The following is a 13366-nucleotide window of genomic DNA, read 5'->3' as shown; positions in this document are numbered from 1 at the left end:
CTGGAGCAGCTACACATGCTGTCATTCTTCGTGCTAGCGTGAGTTTTATGTGCCTTTGCGAGGAAGGTCACTTTTTACCCACCCCCCCGCCATCCCACCCTCTTTTTGCTAAGCTGTGCATCAGCAGCCTGAATTCCAAGAAGCAGTAGGTGTTTCTTGGCATTTCGACTGGGATTTTGGAAAGGGAAGCCGGGTATTTAATGGGAAAAAAATTGCAATGGAAGGAAGGGATGCGGAGGCTGCACACAGCCCTGGGCTTGCAGGCATGTGGAAGTTGTTGAAATAGGTAAAAGGGTCGAAGTTGGCATTTGGAAAACAGTGACTGTATCTTTAGTTACTTGTATGACAGATGAATATAAGGAAAAACTGGGCCACTAAGAATTTTTCCCGTTTTGCAGTTTGCTGTCAGCAGAAGGTAAAACATGTCCTTGAAGATATATAATTTTACATAAACAGCTGATGTTTACATAAGCCTAGATAAGTTTGTAAAAAACACAGCACAAGGTGCAGCGTTAGCTGAACTCTGCTATCCTGCTGTTCGTCCATGTAATAATTTTTTTTTTTTTTTTTTTTAAATTGTTGCAGCGTAAGAGCAAAGTGAGCAGCCGCACGTTTACCAAAGCAACCACCTGCGTTCCTCCTCTCCTCTGGAATGGACAATGGGATGCTCTCTGGCTTTATCATGATCAAAAACTTCTTCCTCTTCTGTGTTTCCATGAGTTTAGCCAGCCACTTTGGGTGAGTTGCCAATTGCGTTTGAATTTTTGCTGTGGGTTTTTTAAGGAAATTAAAAACATTGGCTCCGCGTGGCGCAGAGCAACCGAGCAAAGCAAGTGGGCTTTGCATTTTGTCTTAACGTGCTGGTGTCAGGAGGAAGAGAGTGATTTGCTTTCCTGCTCAGATTAATTGTCTCATATCGGTTCTTTATGCCTGTGATGCTATTGCAGGAAGGCATGTGAGGCACGGGGAGCTCAGACCAGGCCAGATGCTGAGTGCTCTGGCCTGAGCATAGCAGAGTCAGGGACTTTGGTGCTCCCTGTCCTCGTGGCTGTGATCAGGGGGGCTTGTACCCTCCCTCTCACCTGGCAGGTGCAGGCTACAGGCAGTATGGCAAGACTGCAACAGCAGGACTGGGTACATGCTGCTAGCTGGTACAGGCTTGCCTAGTGAGTAAGCTAAGATCGTGACTGCTCAGAGGGATGACTGAGTTTGAAACTTGCTAGAATAATTAGAAATTGTGTTGCCCTGAAGCATATAACAAGCAATCCTGTTTCCTTATTTTTGCGTTGGATGCTTTCCTGATAGTGACATTCTGAAAACTGTATTGAAGAAATACCCCTACTATATGTCTTAGAAAAAAAAAAACAAACCAAAATAAAACCAGAAAACCCCTATTTATATATTTTTTCCTAAAGCCATAGATCTTAAACGCTTTCCAAAATTGGGCTATGCAATGAAGTCTAGAAAAAGCATTTCGCAAGTGCTTTGGGAACGTAGGTTGATTCTTTGTGGAGGAGAGCAATTATTTATTATTTCACCAGAAAAAAAAGAATCCTTCCAACGTGCTGATTCACAAGCACACCCATCAATTCCTTGCTATAAGAAGATATACAACAGAGATGCAAATCAGGTTCTGATTTCAACCAAGGGGATTTTTGCCAGATTGGAACTAGGAGAAAGACCAGACTTGGAGTGATGGCTGTCTGTGCTGTAAGCAGAACTTAGCTCTGTCTCCAGTGTGTCCTATGGCCACAGGGGCTTGTATGAGTGGTTGTAGGACTGCACTGTACAAAGGGTGCAAAGAGCTCCTTGCGGATTTGTTCACCATGGAAAAGCTTGGTCCTGCTTTCACTGTGGTCTAAAGAAAAACTCTCCCTGGAGTTTGTGATAGAAATGAAGAGGGCTTAAGTAGTGTGAAACTGGTTTTAAACTTGTCTTGACATGATTGTAATTTGACAAAGTATTACTACATTGAGAAAATCTTGAGGACTACAACCTTAAGTCCTTCCTGATTGTCCATCATCCCTGCAGAAGGCAGAACATTGCAATAGTTGAGAATGACCTGTTTGGTGTGGGGTCTTTTAGCTGTGTTACTCCTCTAACAGAAGAACAGATAGGCGAGGCTGCGAAAGAAAGAGGGGATTTAACTCGCACTTTCGACTCCGAAGCAAACACTGAATGAATCTTAAGTCCCAGGTAGGAATCGGTGTGACCTGTAACCTGGCAGATAATCAGAACAGGACAGTTACGGGAAACTAGGACACTTGTTTTCTGCGAGTAACTCAAAAAGCTTCTGTGCACTAAAATGAGATCATCATGTAACCTCCTCCCTTCCCCTCCCATTTCTGATCTAGTAATTTTAGTCTAGGCCTGCAGAGATAAGCAGCTCCAATTCACTGCACCATTCACACACTGCCTTAGGGCTGAATTTTGACCTGGCTCAAAAGACAGAGGATGCTCCAGCGTTTCTGTTTCAAAGGTAGAAGCAGTTTCAGAGTGTAATTTGCTAAGTGCTTTGGGACTAACTCTTCAGGGTAGAGTGGTACAGTTTACATGTAGGCTAGTATATTAACTGCAAGAATCTAATACTGCTAATACTTGCTGTTGCTACCAGGTTCTTCTTTATTAGCTTCATCCATGCTTGGACTGCACTGTTATGTTGCAGTGCATTTTGCAATGTGCTAGATAAAAGTTGTTGGTCAAATGAGCACAAATTAAAAAGCAAAATACAGTAGGACATTACAGATGAAGGCAGAGATTTATTGATGATTCTCCGTAGTAATTCCATATAATATAAATATAAATCATAATTACATAAATAATAAATGCAGTTTTTGCTGACATAGCCAAAGCTACCCTGGGGGATTTTGATGCACAATGCCTGATAAAATAAACAGGAATTATGTATCTCAGTCTCCTACGCTACTTCAGAAATCTCAGCAAAACTACGTGATTAATGTTTAACATAAATGTGGAGTGACTATCGAGAGTTATCCACATCAATAAGCAGTAGAGAAGGACTGTAGGCATAGCTGGTAGAAGTTATTTAAAGAAAAATCATTGAATTAAAATTCAATGGTATAGATGAAACAAGAAGAGAATGCAAAGCCTCCCCACCGTTGTTGGTGTGACAGTTTTATGAGTCTACTTCTGCAGAAATGGTCCAGCACGAGTCACAGCTTTCTCAAGCTTGCTTGAATTCAGCTTGAGTTGTATAATGCTTTAATGAGTTAAGGTATAATACGGAAGTATTTCAAGACAGTTTACAATTTTCTTGAAAGTAAACATTTATAACAGAGCTAGAGAGTAATTGGAAGTCAAATATAACCATGAAGAGTGTTGGTAGCTGAGACAAGAGGCTGATTAGTGTTGGTAGCTGAGACAAGAGGCTGATTCCTCCCATTTGTTTTATGTGAAGGATTGCACTGAAATCAGTTGTGGTTTCATGAATGCAAAGCCCATGGAGTCAGGCTGACAAAACCAAAGTGGAAGGTGGGTGATCTTCTGGCAATGGGTGAGTGGAAATTCAAAATAATTCAGATTCTGCTCCCTTCAGACTGATGTCCACAACAGCAATTCTGTGAGCGTCCCACAGGGAGGAAATCAGTGTACATAGGGTTCTGTCCTGCCAGACTCGGCAGGTGCTGTGGCACTGCCCAGCATCTTGCACTTTCTGGCCCTCGGAGACCCCACACAGTTGCAGCCCTGCAAGGGTCAGCATGAAGAGTCTGGAGCACAAGTGTGATGAAGAGCGGCTGAGGGAACTGGGGCTGTTCAGCCTGGAGAAAAGGAGGCTGAGGGGAGACCTTATTGCTCTCTGCAACTGCCTGGAAGGAGGTTGTAGCATGGAGGGGTTTGGTCTCTTCTCCCAACTAGCAAGTGATAGGATGAGAGGAAATGGCCTCAAGTTGTGCCAGGGGAGGTTTAGATTGGATATTAGGAAAAATTTCTTCACAGGGAGAGTTGTGAAGCATTGGAACAGGCTGCCCAGGGAAGTGGTTGAGCCACCATCCTTGGAGGTGTTTAAAATGAAGTTCTTAGGGTCGTGGTTTAGTGCCAGAGTTAGGTTATGGTTGGACTTGATGATCTTAAAGGTCTCTTCCAACCAAAATGATTCTATGATGGGTGACTGCCTGCACTGAGTTCTCCATAAGAGGAGGCAGCACATGGTTGGCCCCATGCTGGCCAACATTACTGCATCCTGAATCTTTTTTGCAAGCCCCGGACTGTCCATGGGGACGTCTCTAGGGACATGCTGGTGATGCTCAGTCCCTCTGTGTTTGCATTTTAGATATTCAATTTCAGAAATCTGTCTGAGAGCCAAAAACAATGGGGACGCATGTTGTTGGTGTAACCACAGTTTAGTTGCCATCTGCTAATAATATTTGTAACAGTAGAAACATGGAAAATAGAAGATCCCAATTAAATGTAGCCAATGCAAGACCTCTCTGTACACTGTAAGAATTCAGTCCATGGCATGTCTGTAGTTTCACAAGCATTTCCACTAGCTCACAGCCCTTATCACTAAGACCATAATCCTGCTATTTAGGCTAAACATACTTCTCCTTCAGGCTGTGGCATTTCTTTCAAGTTGGTCTCTTCAAGCCTAAGCAGTTAGTTCTGCTGGTTTATCCCTTTCCAAGTACTTGCAGATGCTAGTGAGTTCTTCCTCCTATTTTTAAGACTAATGTTGTAAGTGTTATCATATGTTTATGTGGTCATGCTTAGCCATTTAAAAAAAGAAAATTCTGTTTTCCTTTCCTTCTCCATGTCTCCAGATAGCTTTTTGAACCCATTAGGCAATTTAATAATTGGGAAACTAAGTGGGTAGCTAGAACTGTGTGGAGGAGGCAGGCAGACATCACTCGGTCCCTCTGCTGAACAGAAAGCTACAGCTTCAGCATTTCTGTTTCACCTGGCCTTGCTGGCTGGTCAAATAGCAGGTGTGTACCTGCAGGGCACCCAGCACGTGCTTGGTGCAGGGTCAGCCCTGGCACACGTTGCCTCTCAGTGAAGCTGCAGGTTGGTGACTTGGAGAGCTGAGAGCACTGGGGGGGTGTTTAATGACCAGGAGACATTCATGGTATTGAAAGGGGCATTAAGGTGCAAGGGAGTGAGATGTTAAGATGTTGCCCTATGAAAAACAGGCTTGCTTTGTACTGCTCAAAAATTGCTCATTCCCAGAAGGTAGTAAAATACTGCTTTTGCTAAATAATTATTTTTTAAGGATCTGCCAAGATCATTAAAGTTTCATTATTTTCAGACAGTCCTCTCCCCTATCCTAATGAAGAGCTGAATCTTCATTGCACAAATTCGCAAAATATCATCATTTTCGTATCTCGAGAATCTGTAAGAAAGGCATGGTAAGAAACTAAGAAAAGTAGATCGTTTGTGTCTGGCCAGCTGACAGTATCCAAAAGTGTGCAAGTATGTTCTCTACTGTCTTTTCCACAAACTGTTAATTTGTCTGATGTTCTGATGTAATTTCAATCCTGTTAAAGCAGTCTATGGGAAACTGTACTTTTAAGAGAGAAAGAGAAAAAAATACAACTTTTAGTTGCAAAACACTCCTCAGTTATTTTTCCAGTTTCTCTTTTTAAAAAAAAAAAAAAAAAATTTTTTTTTTGGGAAATCATGAAATATCTACCATACGTTTTCCTCTTATTAAATCTAAGCTATGAATAGTACCTGTCATGATTTTTGCTAGATGCCAAAAAAGACGGTGATGTTTAAAATGGTAAATGATAAAGTTCTTGGAAGAGGTGGCTGAGACTCTAAAGAGAGTTATTACATTTTACACTGATGGGCCTTTTCTGTGGCTTCTGATTTTTTCAGTCACCCTGGAATTGTAATATTAAATAAATGTGATGAGAAGTATTCCTGGTTGGCTTATTTTATGTTCAATAATGGGCTTTAGATGTAATTATCTTCAAATTTTCTTAGCATTTTCCTGAGGTTCTTTTCTAGGTTTATGGATAACATAACTGGAAGTGTCTGCTATGAAAACATTTTTGGTTGCAGAGAGGCAATAATGTGCGTACCTGCTAATATGTTGATAAAACCTGATCTTTAGCTGTGTGGAAATAATTTAGGATATCACCTGTTTTCTCTACTACTCATAGGGCTATAGTATATAACACATGCACGTGACTTTGCAAGGACAGTTTAATGGTCTCATGTCATATAAGACAATCTCAGCACTTACTCCAAAACTTAAGTTGCTATTTCACCAGCAATCACAAAAATATGAATTAAATGCTGACTTCTCTGAAAAGAAAACGTATTATTTGATTTGCATCAATGACAAACAGTAATTCATCTACAAATGCAACTTCACATGATACTGACATTTCTTTGAAATTCAGCATCAGGTGAATTCCTTTTCAGATGAGGGGATCAGCCAAATCTAAATTGGATTGCAGGTTTGCAGATGAAATACAGACTTTTTGTGAGTCTTCGTCCTAGTTGTTTCTCCATCTTTTTCATCTATTAGTTAGCTTTTCTTCTGGAGATTTATAGAAGTATTTCAGTATTTGAGGTGTGTATACTATTCTTGTGAAAGATAGCTGAGATAGAAGGAAGCAGCATCAATTACTCTTCTTAGATTTAGAGGAGCACTTAAGAGAACTAAGTATATTTTGTCCCATCCCCACAAAAATAGTTCAACAGAAATCTTCCCTCTGAGTTCAATTGGCTTTGAATTCAGCCATAAGCACTAAAAATAACAAGCTTTTTCAAGAGCAGAGAAGCTAGTGAAGCTTTGTATCCTGTGCCCCCAGCACTGTACCTTTGCAATAATCCGCATTTGGCGTCCCTTGTTCCCATTGCAACACCTACATGTTACTTCTGCGATCCTTTTCTCCCAGGATCTTTCCTAATCACCCCACAAGTCTCCTCCGTATCTCTTAATTAGCAGAGAGGAGGTGGGCTGGTTTTGCTGAGGCTGCTCCTGGGCTACATGCATGCTGACTGGCCCAGTCAGCGGGCCAGGGGGAATAGATGACTGCTGACCTCACATCTTTACTTAATGAGGCACTAATTTAGATCACGCTCCCCTTGTCTAGTCACCGCTTCTCATGGAACTTACAGAAATGAAATGAAGTCTGATCTCTCTGCTTCTTTGTTAGGTGCATTGGAAAATGAGAATGGGTTCCTGCATTGATATGTGAAACAGGCAAACAGCATGATGCATATCTCTTTCTTACAAAAAAAAAAGAAGCTAAAATAAATGAGAACATTTTAAAATAGTATTCTAGGATTTTTACCAAAGCATTAGTTACGATCGTTGCATATGAAGAACCTCTGTAATTTCTGTTTCTCTTGTTTGTATTTGCTAAGCTGCTGCTTGTCAATATTCACCTTTACGTGGTGAATCCCTTTGATTGTGATTGACAAAAGTACACTGCATTTTGTCTTTAGTGGTCTGGCATGCAAGGATGTCCAATGTTTCTGTAATCAGTTTGCATCTGCTGGATTAACTGTATTTTTTTTATAATCAAACATGTCTGTGATATTGTCTGCCTTATTTGCTCACTAGAGGTTGTGGTCACACCATAGGAAACAGAATTAATTTGGTCTTTTGACCACTGAGAGATGGGATGGCCTAAAAAATGAGCAAGGTTTGCGGCAATGCCTTTACCTGCCTACTTGGTGGCCTTGGGCTCTCCAGTGTTGAGCTTGTTAAGGGTCACAGCAGTGCCAGCAGCCCTTGTGCTGCGAGGACCCTGCGTGGCTGGGGATTTGCATGTGCTTTGCATGTGCTTTGGCATTCCTGGGAATGCTGCAACTGCCCAGCCTCACTCCGCTTTCCTGAGAGGCTTTGTCATTCTTTCATTTTCCAGCACAAACACACAAGCTGTAAAGCAAAGAGGTGCAGGACTGAGGGTCCCCATGTCTGTGAGTGGCTATATGGCCACCAGCAGCTCACCCTTAGCCAGGTCTCAGGTCATTTAAACTTCCAGGCCCATTTTATGGGTGTCATCGAGATCCCATTAGTGTAAACCTTGTGCAGGTAAAACCAGTTTGAGGTCCTTTGTCTTTCTTTGTATAAATTCTGTTCTGTTAGTTAAGCCTAACACATATGTTACAAGCATTCTGCAAGGCAAGCTGTTCAGAGGGATGCTTCAAGGTTCTGTATTTACTGATTTATTTCCCTGGGGACTGGTAGTAAATAAACATGGATTTTTAAGTTTTTTTGTCTCAAAGTGACTGGCTCACATTAAGTTCAGGTTGTTGGAGTGTAAGTGGTTCCTGTCTGCTGGCAGGATGCATGCGGCAGGGTACGGTTCCTAGTGGGGCGATGTGCCGTGTTGTAGCTGGAACACTTGGCGATTTCATCAGAGACTGAAACTTGAATAAGCTCTGAGTGTGAGCAAACTTGCTGTCTTAAGGGGTGCTCGCTGCTTGCTGCAGGTGAACCATGCTTATGGATAAACTTACGTGTCTATTCTTTAGGTAAGCAAAGGCATTAATGGGAAGGGGATTCTCCTAAGTATCTTTAAATGAAAATCAAATGGACTTAAAAATGCAAGCTATAGTTGTGCTGTGGGCAGCTTCCTAGGTCTGAGCCATGGATAAAATGATGCAATAAAAAAAGAGTTCAAACTAAAAACAAATCTGACCCAAAAGATATGGAATGAGGCTCACTACACATTGCTGTTATTTGCATACTACACGGGAGGACTAATTTGTACAAAAGAGAGAGCAGGAATGAAGAACTGTGTTTTCTGTACTGCAGTATGCTTTTCTCAGTGATCTGAGATTTTTGAATGCAATTGGAGTTTGTTATCCTCGAATGACGTTAGAGTTTGTCTGTTGTTCTGGGAATAAATTACATAAACTGTGGAAATTAGAAGCTGTTTGGCATGTAAGGATTAAAGAGTTCCTTCAGGCTGACTTGAAGGAGTGTCCCCAGGCAAACCCATGCTGCTCCTGCAGTTCCCCAGCCAGCTGATGCAGTTCCTGGAGAGTGGAGGGCTAACCGGGGGTAAAAACAGTAACAGCTTTTGCTGGCCCCATGAGCTGACCTTGTGCCCTGCAGGGGTCGGCGACATGCCAGTGCCAGGGATGTGGTGGGGATGGGCAATGCAGGGGACTGGGATCTCCCTGTGCATAACGGCAAGGGGGTCAGTGGGCTCAGGCATCCCCTGATCCAGCACCCCAGGGCTGTGCCTCCATGGCATGGGTCCTTCCTTGGGTCCTCCTTCTCCTCCAGGGAGAGCTATTTATGATTGCGTATGGCAGTGATGAAATGGCCGCATCTCCCCATGCCACTCAGCTGGAGCGGCAGGAGAGGGCTGAGACTGGGAGGCTCCATCACAAAGTTCTGTTGAGACTGAAGCTGCTTGAGGCTGGCACGACTTTTGACGTGTTTGTTTTCATTTGCATAAAATAGCTTCTCACAAACGCCAACAGCACCCGGAAAAGAGGACGCCAATGATAACATCACTATATTTACCAGGATCTTGGATGGTCTGCTGGACGGCTATGACAACCGACTGCGCCCAGGACTGGGAGGTAGGATAATGCGGTCACTGTGGCCAGTCCCCTGCTATGCAGGACCATCATCTACATGCTGCCCTACTGAATAGGTGCCTGCTCTTTGCATGGGCCTTGATGAGGGAGTTGAGTGTTCATTAGCTAAATGAAGCCTAGAAAATAAACTTATCTCCTGGTAAACGGGCCCTAGTACAAAGGTCACTTGAAGACATCTTTCAGTGATTGAGGTCATCTGAGGTTGCATTAGGAGAGCATGCATGATGCGCTTTTTCTGTAATTGAATATAGTGTGGGTTTCTTTCTTTTCTGGTACAACTACAGGTTGCTGCAGGGTTCCCTCACTGGTCAGCATATATAAAATTATGCCAGTGACAAAAATCTCTCTTAAAAGCAGATCCCCAAGCCATCACTTTTTAGACAGCTACATGATACTGTATTGATACATCATTTTGATAACCTCTACAGCAGCTATTTTAAAACCATAACGTGAATAGTTGCTTGCCATCCTAACCTTGTTGAGCCCTCCTTCAGCTCTCTGTTCCCCAGATTTCTCTCATCTTCTACCCATGTGTAAACCATCTGTTATGTTTCTTCCTGGCCCTTTTTAATCTGTCTGCCCCCACCCCTTCCTCTTGTGAGACCAACACATTGCTTTCATCCTTTTCTCTCCTTCTCCTCTCACTTTACACAGAGATGCTTGAAAATAGGGCTCAATGCTTATATCTTATGTAACGAACTTCTGATATTTCTGCCCTTAAATTTAATTAGTCCTGGGTTTGAAAAGATGCCAGAAAGACTTAGAGTCTTGAGGGTAGAATTAATTTCACCTAACTTTGGACATCTATAATATAGATGTCTGAAACTGGGTAAATCAACCATACCAGCAGAGGGGAATAGGTCCTTCTGATATATGCTTCATGATATCCTATAGTAAATACCGAATATGACCTGGCAATGTACGCTCACAGCCCAGAAAGCCAGTCGCATCCTGGGCTGCATCAAAAGAAGTGTGGCCAGCAGCTCGAGGGAGGTGATTCTTTCTCTTTGCTCATGTGAGAATTGTGTTCAGCTTAGAGGCCCCCAGCATAAGAAAGACATGGACCTGCTCGAGCAGGACCAGAGGAAGACCACAAAGATGAGCAGGGGGCTGGAGTACCTTCACTGTGAGGACAGGCTGAGAGAGCTGGGGTTGTTCAGCTTGGAGAAGAGGAGACTCTGGGGAGACCTTATTGCAGCCTTCCTAAAGGAGGCCTAGAGGAATGATGAAGAGGGGCTCTTTATCATGGAATGTAGTGATATGATGAGGGGTAGGAGTTTTAAACTGCAAAAGGGTAGATTTAGACCAGATATTAGAAAGAAATTCTTTGAGGCTGGCAAGACACTGGAACAGGTTGCCCAGAGTTGTAGATGCCCCATCACTGGAAGTGTTCAAGGCCAGGTTGGACAGATCTTTGAGCAACCTGGTCTGGTCCCTACCCATGGCAGGGGGCTGGAACCCAGGGGCATGGCAACCAGGTGTCTCTGCCCATGGCAGGGGGTTGAACTTAGATGATCTTTAAGGTCCCTTCCAATCCAAACCATTCTGTGATTCTGTGAGCTGTAATCAAAACCTGTCAGTCAGAGGAACTGCATCCTTGAAAGGCCTGTTTCATTTCACTGATTATAAGAGAGCCTTGGCTCCCAAAGGTTGACAGCTGCATTTGATAAGGGATGGAATTCCTCCTCAAACATCTTCTTTATTTCAAGCTTTTGGGGATTTTTGAGTGATTCAGAAATTGCTAATAGAGGAATGCATCACAAGCAAGTATTTGGATCTTAAAACAATTACTAATGCAGAAACTATATGTATTACAGAGAGAATAACTCAGGTGAAAACAGACATCTATGTTACCAGTTTTGGTCCTGTGTCAGACACAGAAATGGTAAGTCTAAGCACATGGCTCCCAACTTCGTTGTATTTACTTTGCTAAAGTCTTTTTTGGAACCATTGCTTCTATTCAGATCCTGCAATACCTTGACTGTTTCTTTGTGCCAGGAATACACCATTGATGTTTTTTTCCGACAAAGCTGGAAGGATGAAAGGCTGCGATTCAAAGGACCTATGCAACGTCTCCCTCTTAACAATCTGCTGGCCAGCAAGATTTGGACCCCGGACACTTTCTTCCACAATGGCAAGAAGTCTATTGCTCACAACATGACAACACCAAACAAACTTCTGCGCCTGGAGGATGATGGCACTCTGCTCTATACCATGAGGTAATAAACAGGATCAATTTATTCTGGTGCTGTTTCCCAACTAGCTCTGCAAATACACCACCATGCAAATGCACCACTTCCACCACTCCTAATAGAGTCAGGCAACCAATCTATCACACATATTTATGTGAATATCAAGAAAAATGGAAAACATAATTGCTGCCTACAAGTACCAGTTAGTTTGTAGCTTCTGAATATGGCTAATGTTTAAATATTTCCTTTGATTAAGTGGAAGGCATATTCTCAACAGATTTGATGATTCAGTCCAGCTTTTTTATGAAGATCTGTTCTCTCTTACTGTTTGTGTTTGCAACTGCAGTGCTGATTGCAAGAGAACTGTCTCCAAGGCCAGAAACTGAGATCTTGTTCTAGGACAGTCCAACTTAAACCCTTGGAGCTTTTACTATTATTTTCTTTGGTTTTGATAATAGTACTAAAAGGCAAATTGACATAGGGATAAATGAAATAAGCTAGCAGCACTGTGAAGCTGCTTTAGCAAGTACTTCCCTGAAAACAAGCTGGTGCATTATATTGGCAGAGAAGCAAACTGATGTCTCAGATCTCCAGGGTCATGCTTCTCATCTGATTAGAGGATGCTGTCAAGCTTCATCATTGCATAACCTAGAAATAAGGTACAATATTGGTGATGTTATAGGATTGTCTGAAATTCTTCTCAGGACAAATCCCACATCTGTGTATGGCAATTTGCTCATGGAAAGTAATTAGCCTGTAGTAATTAAGACTGCTGTCTGTCTTCAACAGGGTTTTCTCTGAGAGTGTAGTTGTGTAGTTGTATGGGCAACACTTGGAAAGAGATGAAAGGAAAAACCTAATGAGCAACAAAGTGTTACTCTGAGCTTATCACATACAAGACCACTGTGGTGCCTGAGACCCAGAAAAGTGTTCAAGTGTCTGAAGTTAGGGGCTGAGATGTCTGGGTTTTCCACAAGCAGCCCCCAATGAAGGGAAGCGGGGAGCTGAGCACCCACCAGCACCCCATCCTGCAGCAGGGCTGAGCCGAGAGCCACCCACTGCTGAGGATTGGGAGGGTGAGCCCCGAGCTCCCCACTAAGTCTGAGTGGGTAAGACTTATTGGGGCTCAAGGGTATTACGCTTTCATGTGCAAGCACCTGGACCTTCCCAGGTTTCATTTCAGGTGTTTTTGACCTGTTCTATTTATTTATTTATTTTTAGCCTAGCCTTAAATCCCTTCTTCTGAAAGGAAAAGAAATTTAGCAGAAGTAGGGTATCCTTATGTAAGTCCTTACAGCTTTAGACCATCATAGGTGTAATTGCGCTAGACTTAGACATGACAAAGGTCATGTTTAAAAGAAGGAAGAAAACCCCTCATTTTCTCTTCTACTACATGTATTGCTGTTCTTACTAGCCCCAAGTCAGTGACCTCTGCAATAATAAACTGAAACAATGTGAGGATACACATGCACGCTGAAATGAATAAAAGTCAGAACAACTCTCAGAGAAATTTATTTTCACAAAAAGTATTTGTAACGCTGACCTTCAATTCAGTCTCACTGCTGCTAGGACTACACTAGTACCATTCCAGAGACTGCTGCAGAGGCAATTCCCAATTACCTGTGTAAATTACTCGTGTA

At 42.6% G+C, this 13366-nt stretch overlaps 2 protein-coding genes across 2 annotated transcripts in view; one reads left to right on the top strand and one right to left on the bottom strand.

Annotated features, from left to right (window-relative positions):
• GABRA5 (gamma-aminobutyric acid type A receptor subunit alpha5) overlaps positions 1-13366 on the top strand; it is a 57924-nt gene that overhangs the window by 859 nt on the left and 43699 nt on the right. The window contains exons 2-5 of the mRNA XM_065838516.2: positions 586-738; positions 9395-9516; positions 11352-11419; positions 11533-11753. Coding sequence (XP_065694588.1) covers positions 653-738; positions 9395-9516; positions 11352-11419; positions 11533-11753 — 497 coding nt within the window. The 5' untranslated portion in view covers positions 586-652. The remainder of the gene's footprint in view (positions 1-585; positions 739-9394; positions 9517-11351; positions 11420-11532; positions 11754-13366) is intronic.
• GABRB3 (gamma-aminobutyric acid type A receptor subunit beta3) overlaps positions 1-13366 on the bottom strand; it is a 196492-nt gene that overhangs the window by 147455 nt on the left and 35671 nt on the right. The gene's annotated exons all lie outside the window — the stretch shown is intronic.

This window comes from Patagioenas fasciata, chromosome 1, assembly GCF_037038585.1.
Source record: "Patagioenas fasciata isolate bPatFas1 chromosome 1, bPatFas1.hap1, whole genome shotgun sequence".
Classification (NCBI taxonomy): Eukaryota; Metazoa; Chordata; class Aves; order Columbiformes; family Columbidae; genus Patagioenas; species Patagioenas fasciata.
The sequence above is the reverse complement of the archived record's forward strand: the minus strand, read 5'-3'. Positions and strand labels throughout refer to the sequence as shown.